This window comes from Carassius gibelio, chromosome A8 (assembly GCF_023724105.1).
Source record: "Carassius gibelio isolate Cgi1373 ecotype wild population from Czech Republic chromosome A8, carGib1.2-hapl.c, whole genome shotgun sequence".
NCBI lineage: Eukaryota > Metazoa > Chordata > Actinopteri > Cypriniformes > Cyprinidae > Carassius > Carassius gibelio.
This window is the reverse complement of record NC_068378.1, coordinates 8,517,478-8,536,611: the sequence shown is the minus strand read 5'-3', so window position 1 is coordinate 8,536,611 and position 19,134 is coordinate 8,517,478. Positions and strand designations below refer to the sequence as shown.

The 19,134-nt window shown below is 38.7% G+C and overlaps 2 protein-coding genes across 3 annotated transcripts in view; both read right to left on the bottom strand.

The window, feature by feature from the left end:
- Positions 1-16,278, bottom strand: part of LOC128018338 (G protein-coupled receptor kinase 5-like) — a 49,371-nt gene extending 33,093 nt beyond the window's left edge. Inside the window, exon 1 of one of the 2 annotated variants that reach the window (XM_052603793.1) lies at positions 15,521-16,278. In XM_052603793.1, the coding sequence (XP_052459753.1) occupies positions 15,521-15,572 (52 nt within the window). In that variant the 5' untranslated portion in view covers positions 15,573-16,278. The remainder of the gene's footprint in view (positions 1-15,520) is intronic. The other variant, XM_052603794.1, reaches the window with a different exon arrangement.
- Positions 16,279-17,274: 996 nt separating this feature from the next.
- Positions 17,275-18,982, bottom strand: LOC128018024 (U6 snRNA-associated Sm-like protein LSm1). Its single transcript, XM_052603421.1, has 4 exons — positions 18,814-18,982; positions 18,453-18,521; positions 18,029-18,144; positions 17,275-17,883 (listed from the first exon to the last, which is right to left on the bottom strand). The coding sequence occupies exons 1-4, from the start codon at positions 18,857-18,859 to the stop codon at positions 17,713-17,715; spliced, it is 402 nt and encodes a 133-aa protein (XP_052459381.1). The 5' UTR covers positions 18,860-18,982; the 3' UTR covers positions 17,275-17,712.
- Between the last annotated feature and the right edge of the window lie 152 nt (positions 18,983-19,134).

Below are 19,134 nucleotides of genomic sequence, written 5' to 3'. Positions count from 1 at the left end.
TTCATCCAACGTTGAGCAACGCGGCCAATCACAGACATATCAGTTGATTTCTTGAGCACAATGGCCAATCTGAGGTGTTTAAGTTTAAGCATCCTTTAACCTCTCAAAATACTGGATTTTTGCTCAGTGCTGATAGATTCATTGATTATAATGGAACCTTAACCTCTTGTAGTCATGTTTTGCATTTGATGTAGCCTATATGGAGAGTGGCTAATAACACGCATTAGCCACTTAGCACATAAGTATGTGAGCTTGACATATGTGGAGTATGTGAATAATGATGGTAAAAAATAATCATACTTCTTAGCGAATATGTAAACAGGAATGAAGAGGTTTTTTTGTGTCATAAACATCTTACTGTTATAAGGCCTTACTCTGAATATTGGAAATAATCACATTATTGGTGCTCATGTAAACGGTCTTTTACATGCAGCACTGAAGACTGGAGTAATAGTGCTGAAAATTCAGTTCTGTGTCACAGGAATAAATAACATTTTAACACATTAAAACAGAAAATGTTTTAAGTTGTAAAAATATTTCACAATAGTATCGTTTTTGATCAAATAAATGCAGCCTTAGGAGAGACTTTTTCAAAAACAAAAATCAGTGGCTAGGAAATAATTGCCTTGAAAAACACTTTCACAGCCATATACTGTCTTTCAATAATAATACTAATGCATTCCATAATCTGTTTGTGACCATATATGGAATGATATTACACTAGCATATTTTCAAATGTGATATAACAAACAGCATGAAATTATGTTAAGCCATGGCTTTATTAGGTTAAATCAGTCCAAGTCAGCATAAGTGAGAACACACAACTGGTTTCCAAAAGATGTCCAACGTGTAAGAAACTAACAAACAAAACCTCAGCACAGCTGGTGTTTATATAACTCGGCTTTGCCACGGCCCGGACTACTAACAGTAGCCAACACAGTCTGGCTACAGAAACTAAAAGTCCCCCGATTACCTGCGTTAAGTGAAAACAAACCTGCTCTACAGATAGTTGGTCCTCTAGTCCATGTGCTTATGTGTTTAAGGGCTTCTCCAAGGTGTGGCTCCTCAAACTACAACAGAAGCCTTTGTGCCACAGGATGTAAAAAAGTGCCGCCTTTTCAAAAGGTGAAGGCCAGGACTATTGGAGGAAGAGGCCTTTTGTTGAAATGTTCCAGAGCGATGCGGTCATTTGTCTTTTTATTATCGCTTTTAAGGGCACTGGCTTCAAAAAGCTTTTCAAAAAACTCAAGGAGTCATGATCAAGAGAAACTTAGCAATCAGGCCATGCTCACTTTGGCTTGACTCAACAGTGCTGGCTTTGTAAGAGTCATTAAGTCTGGGCGATTTAAAAGGACAGATCAGCCCAACATAAAAATACTGTCAGAAACCGTCAGTTAAGACTGCGCATTGGTTGGTCTATCCTGAAAAATAAGCTTTTTTGATGCTATATCAGCATAAGAAAGAAAAAAAAACACTTATGAGAATGTTGTCAGATTTCATTGGTGATTTCCAATATGAAATTTAATCAGAAGATTGGTGAACCGCTGTGTAGAATATGATGGTTCCACATTCAATAAGATGGGTTTCAAAGATGGTCGCCATGTGAATTGACTTGCTTTAAAGAGACTTTGGTATAATAGCTGTATATGAGAAAATAAAGACCTTTAAAGGGAAATTACCTAGTTTTATGACCGTGTTATGACTGGGTCTGTCACATCCTTTTTGTATGTCAAGTTTCAAAAGTGGCCAGGATATTCTTTAAAAATGATCATTTGTGTTTCACAGATGACAAAATTCATGTGTGTTTGAAACATAATGAAGACAAGCCAATTATGACTGAATTTTCATTTTCAAGTCAATGACAGTCAAGCATGTAACAGGATGTTTGTGGTAATATGATAAATGCAAGGGGTGCAGTGGAGGAAAGACTACATTTCTAACAGAGTTACAAAGATATCAAATATTTGCCATTACCAATCTTTGAGATCAATAGCATCAGCTTACAGAACAACAGGAAGACCGTTATCCACACGCTGTGCATTATCAAATACAGTTTTTATTGAAAGTTCAAGAACACACAGCATAAATAACTAAACAACTAGGTCACAGAAATTCAACAACGCTTTCTTGTACACTGCTTAATCAAACATAACTGTTACTATTGCTTATTGTACTTGCATTACATAAGGGACCTCAGCCATATCTAGGGAACAAAATACCATCTCTGCATCTGAATATATCTGCTTCCCTTCTGTACAGTACAGTACGTCAAAACCAGTACATCGAGTGAATAGCATGCCCAAATGCCCAGCATTTATGAAACAGTAGCACTGTATATATGTAAGCAACCGATGGACAATTTCAAAAGTAACACCTTAGCAGTCACAACACCCAGAAATCTAGCAACGCCCTGACAAAAGCCTGTAGCAACTAGAATTGTGGTGGGTTTATGCTGCTGCAAGTGTGGAGACAATACTCAAATATTCTCCTAAACATGAAAAAAAAATACATTTCAAATGAGCTGCTGTTGTTTTTGCAAACCAGAATGCAAATGCAAATAATGCTAATTTCTTTTGTTTACATATTACATAACTTCATCAAATGGTTTTCTTTCCATCTCGCACATGTTGAAAATGCAGATTTAACCAGTATTTCTATGAAGAAACTGGGGTCAAATGAAATGACCTGACTGATGACACTGATGACATCATTTTTATTTATTTATTAATAATCAGAATTTTAAACAAACACCAGAGAAGAACAGCTTGTGGCAAACAGCTGATATAATGTACGTTCAATTAGTTCTCCTGAAGTCATGCATACTTAATGTGACATTTGATAATTACCGGGATTAAAAATAGCTTTTGAGCTTGGGGACAAAATCTGTTGGTACACACATACCCACACAATCAAACACACACAGGTCAGATGGGGTCAGATGCAAGTACATCGACTGGGAACACAGTTGTGCTAGTGTTTGACCTTAGAGCAACTCAGCAGTGATTGTGAAACATCCCATGAATTACATCAGGTTCAAACTCCTGCCAACCCAGTGAGATAGGTAGTTCAGACGGTACTTCACAAAATCAATACAAAAGGTCTATCTATCTAGAAAAACACATTATATAAAGGTTTAAATGGATTTGCATTTCAGTGAGTGAAATAAGTATTCGATCCCCTACCAACCAGCAAGAATTCTGGCTCCCACAGACTGGTTATGTGCTCATGTGGACCACAGATCAGTCCTGTCACTTTAAGAAGTTACTTCTAATGTCAGCTCAGTAGGTGTGTAAGACATGTCCACACAATCTGTATCTTCTATTCCAACCTCTCCCACCACCACGGGCAAGAGCAAAGAGCTGTCAAAGGATGTCAGAGACAAGACTGTAGATCTGCACAAGGCTGGAATGGGCTACGAGACCATCAGCAAGAAGCTTGGTGAGAAGGAGACAACGGTTTATTCTGAAATGGAAGAAATACAGAACAACCATCAATTAGAGCTGGGCGATATATCTAACGATATGAACATGCGCATCTAGTCAGTAAATCTGGTTCTGTGATTACCGCTAAATCGCCTTCACCTGCTTTCAAATGGAGCGCCATTTAATAGACAGAACCGTAGATCACTGACAAGCTTCGCAATATCGCGTTCATTAATGCCTTCGATGAATACACAATATGAACGCGATATTGCATTGCTTGTCAGTGATCCACGGCTCTGCCTATGCCGCTCGATTTGAAAGCAGGTGATGGCGATATAGATGCGCATGATCATATCGTTAGATATATCGCCCAGTCCTACCTTCAATCAGCCTTGGTCTTGATCCCATGGGGTAAGGATGATCATGAGAAAGGTGAGGGCTCAGCCCTGAACTACATGGGAGGAGCTTGTTGATGATCTTCAGGCAGTTGGGACCACAGTCACCAAGCAAAACATTAGTAACACACTACGCAGCAATGGATTGAAATCCTGCAGTACCCAAAAGGTCCCCCAGCTCAAGAAGACACATGTACAAGCCCATTTAAAGTTCGCCAATGAACATCTAAATGATTCAGAGAAGGCTGAGGTCAGATGAGACCAAAATTGAGCTCTTGAAACTCATCGTGTTTGGAGGGAAAGAAATGCTGACTATGACCCTGAGAACACCATCCCAACAGTCGAGCACAGAGGTGGAAACATTATGCTTTGAGGCTGTTTTTCTGCTAAGGGTACAGGGTGACTTCCCCACATTGAGGGGCAAGTTGACAGGGCCATGTACTGCACTAAGTACTAAGTCATGTTTTGCTTGGGGATCAAATACTTATTTCACTCATTGAAATGCAAATCAATTTATACCCTTAGATAATGTGCTTTTTCTGGATTTTTTGGTTGGTATTCTGTCTCTATAGATTAAAATAAATCTACCATAAAAATTACAGACCCTTCATTTCTTTGTAAATGGGCAAACATACAAATTCAGCAGGAAGTCAAATAAATATTTTCCCCACTGTATAAATATTAATACTCTTTATGTTTGAGAAAGATGTCTCTTTTGCTTACCTGCATTTATTTGATCAAAAACAGTAATTCTGTGGTTGAACACGCCAAGCTAGTCAAGCTTGCATAAAAGTAATAATGTTGTAAATAATGTTCAGTTTCTTGCACAGACAAATCGTTTAGCTTCATAAGACCTCAATATATCGCCAGGAACCACAGGTATTAATTGTGTGTTGCCTGTATATGATTTTGGACTTTCAAAAGCCGTTAGATGCGGACTTGCATTTTGCAAACCACCAAGGACCACAGTTTGGGCAAAAATCTTCTAAAATCTGAAGAAGAAGAAAAAAACACCTATATCTTGGATAGCCTCGGGGTGAGTAAATTAACAGCGCACTTTCATTTTTTGGGTGAACCAGGTTAATATAAAGGATTAGTTTAAAAAAAAATCCCACTGGAAATCAATTCCAGGGTGCAAATATTGCTAGGCCAAAACTCTCCCATAACCCTTTAGTGTTGAGCCAGATTTGTGTTTTTGTCTGCATTTCACTCATGTGTGCGCGGGAGAAACCACAAAACACATGAACTTGTGGTGTGCATGTGTTTGTGAGCATGTAAATCTGTCTGCGTTTAATCTGTGTAGGACCAGTACCACTGCACAGGGATCATTAATCACTTCCTGAGACTTAAACCGGGTGTCGCATCTCTCCTTAAATAGCACTATAAATAGCTCTGGTGTGGAATGTGAGAAAGCATGCCATTCTGACTGCCACCATGGATGCTTTGTGCTACAATTGCATAACACACAACATCACATTGAATGAGCACTTAAAGTACGCCACACAATGCCATCACCCAGGTATCTCATAAAGTCCATGGGAAAAGAATAGACCGTGAAAGAGAAAAAGAGGAGGAGGAGGGGCCGGTTACCTCCCGATACCTGTCCCGACACGAAAGATCAGGGAGAGGCAGATGGCGTTTGATTACATCACCTACACCCCATTCTTTCTCTGACATACAGGTCATTCAGGAAAACATAAAGGCCTGTTGTAATCGAGGATGCTGGTTAAATGGCTGTATGGGATGCCATGAAGGAACCTGACTGATGGTTTCGTCATCAAACTTCAAAGCGGTGAAGCAGAAACACACTCGCAGCAGTTGTTTCGTGCAGGGGGTCAAAGCGGTTTCGGTACTCTTTGCAGAGCCTCTGACTTCCTCGGCAGCTGTTCTTGATTTCCTCTACACCACTGCCGCTCCCCTCTGCCTCTTCCCTCTCGAGCTCCTCATATAAACATCCCATGGACGCCACCTGACTCTTCTGACGTGTTCAGGGGTTTCTGGCACGTCACTGCTGAACATTCGGCCAAGAAACAGAGTTTAGTGCAGCTTTCATTACGATATGAGCATAAATGCAATTAGTGTTGAGCTGCTCGCACTTTGTTCAATTGAAACTAAAACAAACGAGGAAATAGTAGTTGTAGTTTTTAACAGTTGTTATTCTGCTCTTCACAAGTCATGCACCATACATGATGGACTATGAAATATTCAGACGAATTTGCTTTGTGCTCTTACGTATCAATAAAAAAAGTCAAATTTTGTGATCCACTCTACAAAAATTCTTAGGATTGTTTCCCAAAAATCGGCATTAAAAAGGTCATGTGGGACTCTTTGGCTCAGTTTACCCTATGGCATCTGGCACACTGTACCTCAGTTTTTATCATTAATGCATGTCATTTTTCTCATGTGCAGCATTCAGTCTCATGCAAATCTATACGACCAGCCTGTTCTAAATAAATACAGCAGGAAATATTCACAGTGCGCCATGGGAGAACTTCCTCTATATACAATAAAAATTGATGTTATTCAAATCACTCATCAATAGGACACTTGTTGTATTGGTTCACACAATACAATATGCAAAGCATGGCATGCACTCATGGCTTGCACCATGCAAAGCTGAATTTCAGACAAATAATGATATATTCCACCAGTCCTCTGTCCTAAAATGAAATTGAAGGTTGACTGCATGGTTCAGGAGTAATGCAGTAAATCATACTATTCCCACTTTTACCTCCATATATCAAATAAAAAACATACAAATAAAAAGCTGCTGCTGATGAACACACAGGGTGATGCATGGTATTTTTTACATCCAGTTCAAACTTAGACTAAATATTTCACAGTGGGCTCTTCTCTCACACTCACATAAACACAAGCAGGGCTCATGGAGAGTGAGTGGGCTGAAGGCGAGGTTCAGACTTCATGACGATGGACCTTCTCTTCCATTAGACTCACTCCACTCAGAAAACTTTACTGCATTACGTCACATGACAAAAAAAGAGACTGCATTTGAGGACAGGCTGTAAAACATTTAAAGGAAAATGTTGCAGATAAATCTGAAAGAAAACCCCCATGCACTTTAGCTGGACAGAATGTGGTTAAGAGTTCAGCTGCTTCATATCAATGCCCTCAGTGATAATGCAACCGCTGAGCTGCTCTTCATGGTGGAACGTCAACTACAAGCACCCATAACCTGCTGTGACACGCTTTGGTTTATCAACCGTCGCTCATTCTGGACCGTTGTGGTAAAAAAGCAACCTTCAACTCTATTTTGATACCATCTAAATGGGTAACTGAAAAAAAAAAGACCAAGACTCTTCAGTGTAACACTCTTTTTTTACAGGAAACATTTAGCTATTCTCTATACAAAAAAAAGGTGATTCTCAAATATGAATTGTTATATTTAAAATCTAATAAAAATGCATATTCATTAACATTATAGACCATAGATTGCGATGAGATAGATTATGCACTTATCTAATCATCCAGCCCTGTATTCTATGAGTACCAGGACAGCTGAAGGTCATGCTATCTTGACCTTTCCTTTTCCTTACACTGGAACTCTGTTCTAGCACCTCTTCCCCACTTACAATATCAGTGAGCAGCTATTGAAGGAACGGTTAATGCAAAAATATTCTAGATTTATTTACTCACATTGACTAGGCTTTTCTACACAATGACAGTTTTTAGTAACCATGCCAATCAATATCCAAAATACAGCATTACCAGTAGTCCATAAGACAACAAAGTACTTTATTCTTACTCTTTTCAAGCCATATGATAGCGTTGGTGGTGGTGGTGGTGTGAGCGGGGGCAATTAAGTTACATATGGCCTAAAAACAGTATGTGAAATCAGGTCACCTTATCATATGTCAAAAAATGCTATGGTTCTTGTCTTGTCACATAACATTCAGTAATGAATAACATGAATTCTTTTAAAGACAAGACTATATTTCTGATTCACAATGGCATTTTTCAAAACTGGCAAAATATGTTGGGCAGTCTGTCTCACTGGAAATTACTGTCATTTAACATGAAATTAAATGTTACACCATAAAGAAATATTCAGCTGCTTGCATCATGCTGGAATTCATACTTTGTTTCTGTGAACAGTAATGCCAGACGTCAAACATTTTTGACACTGACAGACTGCTGATGTAGACAATCCCAAAAATTTACTTTTTGTCTTCCTAACAAAATGCAAGATGGTGCATAATTTATCATTTGTTCCCGATTTTAAGATGCACATACATTTTCCAAATGCCATCTTCTGTTAATACATCCCAATTTGACTGAAAAGCATTAAAGTCTGGCTTCAAACATAACTCAGACACAAATTTCCCTTGACCTAAATGTAACCAACGCCACAAGTCAGTCAACAAGTTAGTGTGGATATTGACCGTGTGGAATTAGATCAGACAGAAATGACATCAGCTAAAGCAACAGACATCCACTCGCAAAGCCAACCAGCCATTTACAACCAGTCAAATTCAATATTCACGCCTATCAGTCTCAGCCCAACACAAGCTTCAGCACTTCGGCTACATATTTGTGTTGCTAGTGGCACAGCACATCCATCCAATGTGGCAGTGCTAGATAAACAAGAGCTTATCAAAATGTCATTTGAGAAATACGTATGCCCGGCCTACTCAAATTAGGAACAATAATAACAGTTGTGCTGGCGATGTCAACCTTTTTAAGGCTAGATTCCATCAATATTGTTATGTACATACAACATTGCTATGAACCATTTATAGACTGTTGACTTAATATTTGTAAATCCTTTACTTAATTTAGTGTTCCCAGTCAAAAATGACCTGCTTTTAAATATCTCATTATCCTATATTAGCACCAAATATTAGATTTAATTTAACTTGTTTTCTTTTTTAGCACAGGATTTCGATTTCTTTTGCAACTGATAGCTTGTAGGTCTCACTGGTCCGAGCCAGTGTTTTGAGTGAAAACAGCATTTGCGAATAATTTTAGCTATGCTTACACAAAAATGTAGTCCCATGAGCTCAAAATCAGATCAATTACAAAGCATAGCGAGAAAGGCCGGTCATTTTTAATTGGGAAAACCATGTGTAACATGGTCATAATTTTTTTTTTTTTTAAATCAAAAAGTTTTAGTCCCATGTAAGTAACATTAATTTAATGAAAAAAAAAACTCTCCCTGTCAAAATGATCTGAACAAGTTACCAGCCATTGTTTGACAGAGTAGAAGCAGTATATAGCAAATATAGCAGAAATCCAGTTTTGTCTAAAACAATAATTGTACAGTTATTTCAGGTTTTCACTAAAGGAACACTGCAAGTAATTGTTTCTAATTTTCATTTATGGTATATGCACCAATATATCAATACTTGGTATTTGGCCTTTAGTTTTTTTGTTTTGTTTTTTACTGTACCATAAAAAAATAGACACAAATAGATTCTGTGAACGTCTTGAGTGATGCTGTAAATTAATGTTTGAATCAGACTTTTGAACCGATTCAAAGTTGTAACAGATTAAAAGAAGGAACCGAACTTCACGACTCTTAATGTTGGTTATGAAGTTTAAATAAGAGATTTTTTTAGTTTACGATCACATTTGACAGACTTCTTTTTCTAAAGCAATGAACATGGCATTCAAAACATTCCTTGAGAATCGAACCCATGACATGGCGAGGCTGACGGATACATTATTTCTTTTTCTCTCAGTTCTTTCTCCCTGTTTTCATTGCTTTGCATTCACTATCTCTCTACTTTAGCCTCCACCTTTGCCTCCGTCTTCATTTAGATGGGTCTGGATGACGTTTATTCTTCAGGATTTCACACGGCAGTTTCCAGGGAAGCGGAGCAGTCTGCCAGCTCCAGACTTTTTGAATGGGATGGAGAGCCCCTCATCCGCTGTCGTCATGGGATACGATGTGCACTCCACATCGCCTGAGTTGTCAGAGGAGGCCAGAGTCGGATTACAGCCTTGCTTAGGAATTCACCCCCCACCATTTCTCAGACATAGCCAGTCACTCACTCATTCTTTGAAAAGCCACCAACACAATTGCTACTTCCACAAGATGTTGTCAAAGAAAAAAAAAAATGTCCTAAGGTCCTGATTGACAGGCCTTTTCTAAGTTATTGTTCCAAGGTACATCTGATGCTGTCCACTTAATTATGTTACAATCTATGAAGTCAGGGAGATTGAATGGTTATCCACCAATCAACTAGCCATTTAGTGACGTCTACTACCTCTGTAGATATTTTTCAAAAATGTTAATCTTCATAATCCAAAAAGTTCTAATAATTGTGCTATGAATATTTAGACCAAGATTTTTTTTTTTTTTTTTGCTGGGTGAAAAAACAACAAACAAACCTTTTAATGGAATTTGATACACCTCCAAACTGGAAATAATCCAAGTGAAACAGGATGTTCATTAGGAAAATGTAGGAAATTTACTGGATGGTGAAAAGTGGGTAATCCATAACAGAATGAAGCCAAATCTAATGAAAGTTTGCAAAAAATAATGCCACAATCAGATTCCTCCTAAGTAACAATAGTGAAGTGAAATACAACCACGTATGGAGACCCATACTCAAATTTGTGCTCTGCATTTAACCCATCCAATGTGCACAATACACAGCAGTGAATACACACACACACTGTGAACACACACCCGGATCGGTCATTTATCCTGCGGCGCCCAGGGAGCAGTTGGGGGTTCAGTGGAGACTTGGGTCCCTGCAGAGCAAAAGTGGGCGTTTATGACCTTATGGGTGTTTTCAAACTGCTGGGTGTTTAGAAATCATGCAATCAAAATGATCCCCCTTACTTAACCCCACCCCTAAACCTACCATCTCTATGATGTCAGCCAATCACAATCAATTACTTTCCTGCAGAGACCTATCCTTGGTTCAGTGCCTTGCTCAAGGGCACCTCAGTCGTGGTATTGCCGGCCCAAATCTCGAACTCATAACCCTAGGGTTAGGAGTCCAACTCTCTAACCACTAGGCCACGACTTTGAAAAGGAAAGTTGAAAGGGAAAGTTGTTTTCTGAGGAAGTGAATATATTTAAATGAAAAATTATAAAGAAATGTATTTATTTGTAACAATATGCACCGATGAACCATTCACCGTGCGTTAAGAAACCTAACTTTACATTCTCTGACCCTGGACTGAAGACAATGATTATATTTTTTTAATCTCCTATCTGCTTGTATTGTCTGTCTGTGTTAATGAAACCCGATATCTGAGCTCCTGAACTCAACTTTATATTTCTCCTTTCAGTTCAAATTCCTCACCGTAACAAAGCTGCATTTGCAAGAAACTCAGATTTTTTTTAAATCTCATAATTACGTCTTAATTGCAGTTATTTATTTTGTAAAACTTCCTCAAAATTACTCATTTAATTTTTTTTACTCTTAGGTGGAAACAGGCTCCTATATTACAGTGTGCATTAGTGTATTTCTCTCTGTAACAGGAAAGAAAGTTGCATTTGTGAGAAAAATCAGTTCTTTATTTCTCAATTTTCTTTTTGTACACTTTCTCAATGTCCAATTTTGTATTTCAACCTCAGGTGGAAATGAGATTCCATATTATAGTGTATATTAGTGTATTTCTAGCAGTAATATAAAACGAAAGCTGGTTTTGCAAAAAAAATTTGCTCTTTTTATCTCATAACTGTGACTTTGTATTTTAGCTGCAACTATTGTTTTTTTTTTTTATTCTCACAATTACCCATTATTATATATTTTATCCACTCTAAGGTGGAAACTGGCTTCTAAACTATAGTGTGCACTAATGTAGCATGTCTTTTAAGCTCAAGTTAGTTGTTGCTAGGTAGGTTTATAGCAGGAAACATGAATAACTAAATGAAATGAGACATACAAATTCAATACGCATTAAGACAACACTCAAGGTACACTCCCTACCTTCTCAATCCCAACATGATGCCTGTGCCTGAATATGTTCAGTCTCCAAGAAGAATATCATAGCAGACGTAGATGGGTTTTCTGTTTAGTTTGGGGCTGCCTGGCTCTGGCCGGACTCTCTAATGATTTCGGAAACGTGGCTTCAGCCATGTAAACAGACTGTGTGGCCTGTAAACTCTGCTTTTCCTGTTATATTCTGCTAGTCGAACATTTGGACAAGAGTCTCATTGCGCCTCATTTTCAGTTTCAAGCACAGTGAGATAACAAATGGGGGGAAAGTCTCACTCACACTCACACTCACACACACACACGGACGAAGAACAAACGAAGCAGAACTTGAACGCTGAACAAGTGCTCTCTCACACACATACACACACAGAGGCCTGCACTCATCAAGAAACAAGACCACTTTAAAAAGACAGATTTCCTGACGTTCACTCTATGTGCAAAAGGGTTTCAACTTGAAGAGCAGCAGCATGACCAGAAACATGTTTGTAGTAGTAGTACTAGTATAGTTTTTAAATGAAATGTCAAAAGCTGAAGCTATTTTCATGGCAAGAATGGAATTCAGTAAAATAAAATTACCGCAGTTAGGATTACGTAAGATGTTTTACATTTACACATGATGACAATTCTAAAACGTTTTTCTGGAAAAATCTTATAAACAAGTCCATAAGTGAACTTAATGAATAAAAAAAAAATACTTAATTTACTTGTATTAAAAGCAGGACATTCCAAACTTACATTGAAACATGCATGTAAAAAGGCTTTTTTCAATATTTGTTCAAATATTCAATAACTATGTACACTTGTACCCACTGTCCTAAGAGAGAAACTCTACTGGAAGTGTGGAAAATAAAAATAAACTAAACTTCTTTAATGAATACTCAGCTAATGTAACTGGCCTAGCCTAGCGCCCTCTGTTCAACAACATAGTGAGTTAAACTGTAAATCTTACACTTAAAAACCTGGTCATTTATGGTAAACTCCAGTCTAAGGGCAGCAAAGAGCACGGGAACTGGATATATGAGCTTGTGCCTCCAGGCCACAAAAGAATTTTGGCAATTAACGGACACAACGGTGCAAAAAATGTGTGGACGCTAAGGCTAACAAGGTTTAGCAGCTCCATATTTTGCAATCTTTGAACAATGTCATGACTGAACTCTGAAGTATCTCGACGGATGACAAGAAACAAGCTGAATGACACACTGAGATCTAAACGGTGATTAAGATCACAACAGAATGCAAGAAGTAAAATCTGAATGACTCTTAATTGTAACTGATAAGTGATTCACTTCTAAGCAAAAAGTGAAGAGTACATTTTTAACTGAATCTTATGTATTGTGTTCCTTTTGACACTGTCTGACAGAAACGGACATGCTACAATTCACCTACATTGTGGTTCTGGTTTACATTTGGCTCAGTCTGAACTGAAATCAATCAAGTTTCAGACATCACTTCAGGAAAGCGGAATAGTGATCATCTGACGAGGCCTTATGTATCATAACATCAGGAAAGGAAAGGAAGTAGTGGTTTTTGTGGTGTTGGTGATAACAAAGACAAGCGTCGTTCACATCACCTTATAAACCGTTTGACCTGGTTCAGAGGACCTACTGCATTTATATTAACTAGTAGGGCACGTCTGTGTGGAACAATGTTAAAAAGGCGGCAGATGCAACACATCTACCATTTCCTCACATTAGGTAGCAACCTCAGTGATAACAGAATATAGCATGCTAAGTCTGTAGTCACCCTACACACAATATAGTGTTTGTAAAAACTATGACTCAATTTTGGAGCATTAAATGGATGTAGGAGACACATTTTTTTTTCCCATAACGCATACCGACTATCAAAAGATGCAATGGCTGCATCCGAAACTCGCTGCCGTATGTGGCAATGACTTTGAAGGCAGCGTTTTTGCGCGAAGGCACCTCATGAAACTGCTTTCGGACAGACTTCTGAGGCAGTTTTGGTCAGAACTAAACTATTATATATATATATATATATATATATATATATATATATATATATATATATATATATATATATATATATATATATATATATATATGTAGTTACTGTACTAAACTGATTTCTCGCTAGAAATAACATCTAAAGTGCTAAAAGTTAGTCAGAAATACACATTTACACACAAACTGATCACCAAACGCAACTTTCAGAAGCCACCTTTATTTTTTAACTCAACCATCAAGGAATGAATTGCATAGGATTGTGGGATATCTAGGGCAGTGAAGGATACATCTCATAGACAGTAAAAGAAATGGACACAGCGACCCCATTGGATTCAACAGGGTAAAATTAAGTCAGTTAGAAGAACGCACTTCCTGGGGGTCGAGCGTACTGCGCAGACTCAAACTGAGCTTGATGACATAGATGTCACGTGAGCAACCTTGTCTGACAATTGTACGTCTTGTAATCGCTGTGCCAAGAGAAATCTGAATCACCCACCGAATCTTGCAGAGAAGGCGAGCGTGAACAGGAGCAAATTTTGATAAGTATTCTGATTAATTATCTACCTTGACTTTATGCCTCCACGTCCCCCGATTGCCTCATAGACCGTAAAAGATTTCCTGCGAGCTTTTCCTCCTGTCCATACGGTAATTTCTCTACTGTGCGACAGAGAGTCGCAGGTTATGATGCAACCGTTAGCCTATTTTTACAAAAACTGCTTCTAGGGGACCATAATGTAAGCTACAAGGTAATGGGGCCTTTTATACATTTTCGTGTTTCTTTAGAAATAATTAACGGAAAAATTGAGTCTTTAAAAGCCTCAGAGGTAAAGTTATTCGCTGTCAAAGTGACGTCAATATGAATGGGAGTCAATGGAATGCTAACAGCAGGTGGGGGTCCGCTAGCTAATGGCGGCGCCCAGGGGTGCTTCAAAAAAATATGAAACCCTGCCCCCCCATACATCTATACTGCCTTCAAAATTTGATTAGAAGGTGTCTCCAGAGACAGAAAGTGTAGCAGAATTCGGATTCGGACGTGTCTTGACGCCTTCCTGCCTTTGAATGCTGCCTCCGAAGGCAACATTTTAGCAATTTTGGACCCAGCCAGTGTTACAGCATTATGACACTGGTGTTCTAACATCAGTTACAGATGAAAGGACTGCCAGCGGTTTTCGAAACAATAATGGCTGCACCCGAAAGCCGAGGCAGCTGACTTGCTGCCTTATCAGGCAATGATTTTGAAGGCAGAATTTTTGCACCAAGGCACCTTGTGAAACTGATTTTGGTCAGGTGTCCGAGGATGCATAACGGTTTACTGATCTACAGCGAGTTTTGATGATAACTAAATTATATTTACTATAATACTGATTTATCACTAGAAATAAATTCAAAAGTTCAAAAGGTTAATCAGAAATATACATTTACACACAAACTGACCACCAAACGCAACTTTCAGAATCCATGTTTATTTTTTAGCTTAACCGTCACGGAATGGAATATGGGGTATCAAAGGCAGCGAAGTATACATCTATGCTGCCTTCAAAATTCGATTAGAATGTTCCTCCGGAGACAGGAAGTGAAGCAGAATTCGCATTCGAACGTGCCTTGACGCCTTCCTGCCTTGGAATGCTGCCTCTGAAGGCAAGATTTTAGAGCTTTCGGACGCAGCCAGTGTCAGCTCGTGCTGGACAAACTCACACAGCATCTGTTTGAGATTACATCATCACGATAGGTGCACGAGCAGCAGTTTCGCGGCTGTAAATTCAAGTACATGCGATTAAAACATGATGGATGGCATGTTCGCGTTAGTTTTCAGTACTCACCCTCTCGTGCCTTCAGGAGTACAGTGTTTGCAACAATATTCTCCAGCTCCATCAAAAAAAAAAAAAAAAAAAAAAAACCTGGAAGCCGAAGAGTAGATAGAGCTGCTCCTTATTGCTCCTCTCAGCCCAATACGCGATATTCCGTCCGTATAAAAGTATTTAAATCAAAACCTAGGCATTTTAAACTATCAACACACGTATAGATAAGTAAAACGACGAATCGCTGGCACACGCGTGAGGCTGTTGTAGTTTGCGTAAGGAAGGCATTGCCTGTTCAAACACAGCGTTGTCGAGCCACTGGCGACGAGTCCCGTTAAACCGAACATGCCCGAGACAGCAGGCCGAGCTCTACATCCTCCGAGGCTGCACGGCAGACAACGGAGCAAGTATCGCACGGTTGATCACAGATGAGTTTAGCTGTTGAAGCGTCGCTGTCACTATCAGCGTGCTCCCTCTCTCGGTGCGTAATCGAAGCAGGGCTGGGTTTCTCCTCTCGGTGGTAATTTTTGGCTGCGTCCCAAGCGGCTTTCCCCGTGGCTCCGTTCAGATTTGAAGCGGTGGAGCGGCATTCAAATGACGCGGCGACGTGAACGCGCGCGGTTATAACAGTATATGAGATTCGTCTTCAGCGCTTGTCATGTTTCCTTGTCATTCCTACTCAACAAGCGCTTGGAAGGGGCGTGTTCTAATGCAGCTGTGACGCACGGGACCGAGAACAAGCATGCATGACTTGTCAAAGGATATCTGATAGCAGCACATTCAAGCCGCTCCCGCTCATTCAGACGGCGATAGGCGCAATAATAGAAACTGGGATAGCCCAGGATTGAAAGTCAAGGCCAATAAATAGCAAGAAAGAAAAATGACACCCCTTTTTTATTTAAACGGTGGCAATTTCTTCTCATCATTACATATATGGCGCTTATAATTGCACTCTATCTGCCATGTGCCTTGCCCTGCTTTATTTAACTTTATTATTATTATTTTTTACATGCCTTTATTGTATAGTTGTATTTTATATATTATCTAGATTTTACGGATCTACTGTTAGTGTTATCTGTATGCACCATGGGTCTGAGAGTAATGCATTTTCAATTCTCTGAATGTATGTACTGTACATGTGGAAGAACTGACAATAATGCAGGCTTGACCTGACTTATGGCGCTTATAAGTTTTGTGCACGGCTAATGGGGCAACCGAGACAGGATAAGAAGATAAAAATGAAACAATATGCAATCTCATAATATCCAGACCCATGAAAATGCTATTTTCAGCCTTTCTACAATGCCCTACATTACTTTATAATACAAGCAATTTCTAAGTAAAAAAAAAAAAAAAAAACGATACACATACCAAATTTTGTCATTGTAAGCAAAATTATTAGAGTGTGCAGCTTACTCTAATATATTCACTGTATTATATGTCCTTCTCTAGGAGAACTATTGCCTTAAAACTGAACAAAGGCAAAATCACCCCCTAGCTACCGATTAATGCAAGGACATGTTTCACATGAAAACCCGAACTGGGAAATAAGGCCACTGTACAAGCACATACTAAACCTATATGGAAGATTTTAAAATAATGATAAATATTATATCTTTTATAATAATATTCTGTGTTCTATTAAAACATCTAGTGTAAATGCACTTTAATGTGTTAAAACCGTGTTGTTTGGTTTTACTTTACACTTCTGGAGATTTATAATTAAAATGTTTTTTGGAAGCAAGCAGAGTGAAACAATTAAAAGTAGACGGTCATCGGTATAAAATAGGTTTAATAGAACAAAAATATTTTCAGTGTTGTTTCATGTGTTTTACATATTATACCAACTTAATAAACATAGCGTCATATCCATAACATAGTGAACACTGAAATAAACTTATTTTCTTGTATACCATTATTGTTGTTTATCAAGTTTAAACTAAAAGCCAATAGGCCAAGTGCTTCAGTTTGGTGCTCCATACTTCATTTCACTATGGCATCTGCCATTAAAGAAACAAAGACGGTGGGAAATTACCCCCAAATTGCCTTAACGGCAACTAGTGAAACAAAATCTTGAAGTCACAATCTCGTGAGACTCACTCCTCTGTCATCAGACAGAATGATTTCAAAGTCAAGACGGAATGTGGTCTCAAACCAAAGAAAACCAACCAGTAAAACAGAAATAAAATCATCCAAAAATAACTAAAGATGCTTCAGAAATCATCTAGCGTGTCAGCTTTAGGGATGGATAAGCCTCGCTCTTTGACCGCCTGTAGCTTCAGTCTCTCGGACTCTTGCTTGGCTTGCTGTTCTGTCCGCTGTTCCTCCAGGATCTCCTCAATGGAAACTCTCTGGAGGATCTGATCACACTCTTTATCCAGATCCTGGAAAAATAAAAAAAGCACAAGCACTTCAGTGAGTAGTGGCAAGATTTATGATATGTTACCCTTCATCACACACCGCAGGCCTTACAATTAATACACAGTGTCATAAAATCCTTCCAAGGGCAGAATGAACACATGCACTTACTACTTCTCCAAGCAAGACCACATTTTCTCCTCTGACGACAAATATCCCACGAGGTATGTCACCAAATTTCTTACCAACGTGGATACGTTCAACCGTTTGATGCAAAACTAAATTAGCTGTGGGAAAAAAAAAATCTATCAATAACGCAAGTTCACTGTTCAAACATAAATTTTACAGTACTGAATAATGTCAATTTCCTTTTCATATTATAACTAAAAAGGCTTAATTCACCAAAAACGACATTTGTTGTTATAATTTAGTCCCCTTCAGGTTGTTACAGATGTGTATGACTTTATTTTTGAGAAACACAAATTACACTTTTAAGAACACAAACACACAAATACACACATATAGACACACACACACACACACACACACACACATATATGCTTGCAAATTAACAACGTCAGGCTTCTATACATACCAAACTGATCTATGCTTCTGAGGATCCCAATCAATGTTCTTCCATCGCGAAGCAGAACCAAGTGTTTCTCTAACAAGGGGAGAATCAAAGCATCGTCAGGCACAGCATTACTGTTTAACTTCAATATTATCCCATCATTTAATTAAATATGTTCACACGAACACCTGCATTGAGGCAGTTGTCATTCGTGTGAGCTAGTTCAGCTTGCGGAACAATAGCCAACAGGACAGGATTTCTATTTTGAGTGTAACATGCAGCTCTACCGCCAGCGTGACTTTAATAAGAGCTCCGATGCTAGAAGAACATCATTACACAGCGCTGTCTCAGCGGGGAATCACTCAAATATTCTCACTTAACTTACTATCAATGTCCTCGATGAGGCTCGCAGTCCCTGGCATGTAATTCATTTTGCTAACATCTGGGAGGTTTATTTTAAACGTAAAGTATCAAGCCATGGACCATTTCAAATGTGTATCCTTATTCCGCAGGATGTAACGCTGCGAAAGAGCTTCCGGTTCAGTTTAACCCTTTAAACGCTCGCTTACTTGTTCCAAATATCCCAGGTTTTACTTCAAAATATTTTTAAATCTATAATGACGCCTAAATGGCGCCATTTCTCTGTGTTTTTATTTAGATTAACTGATGATTAGGTTAGATTACATATTGCGAACGCAAATGAATC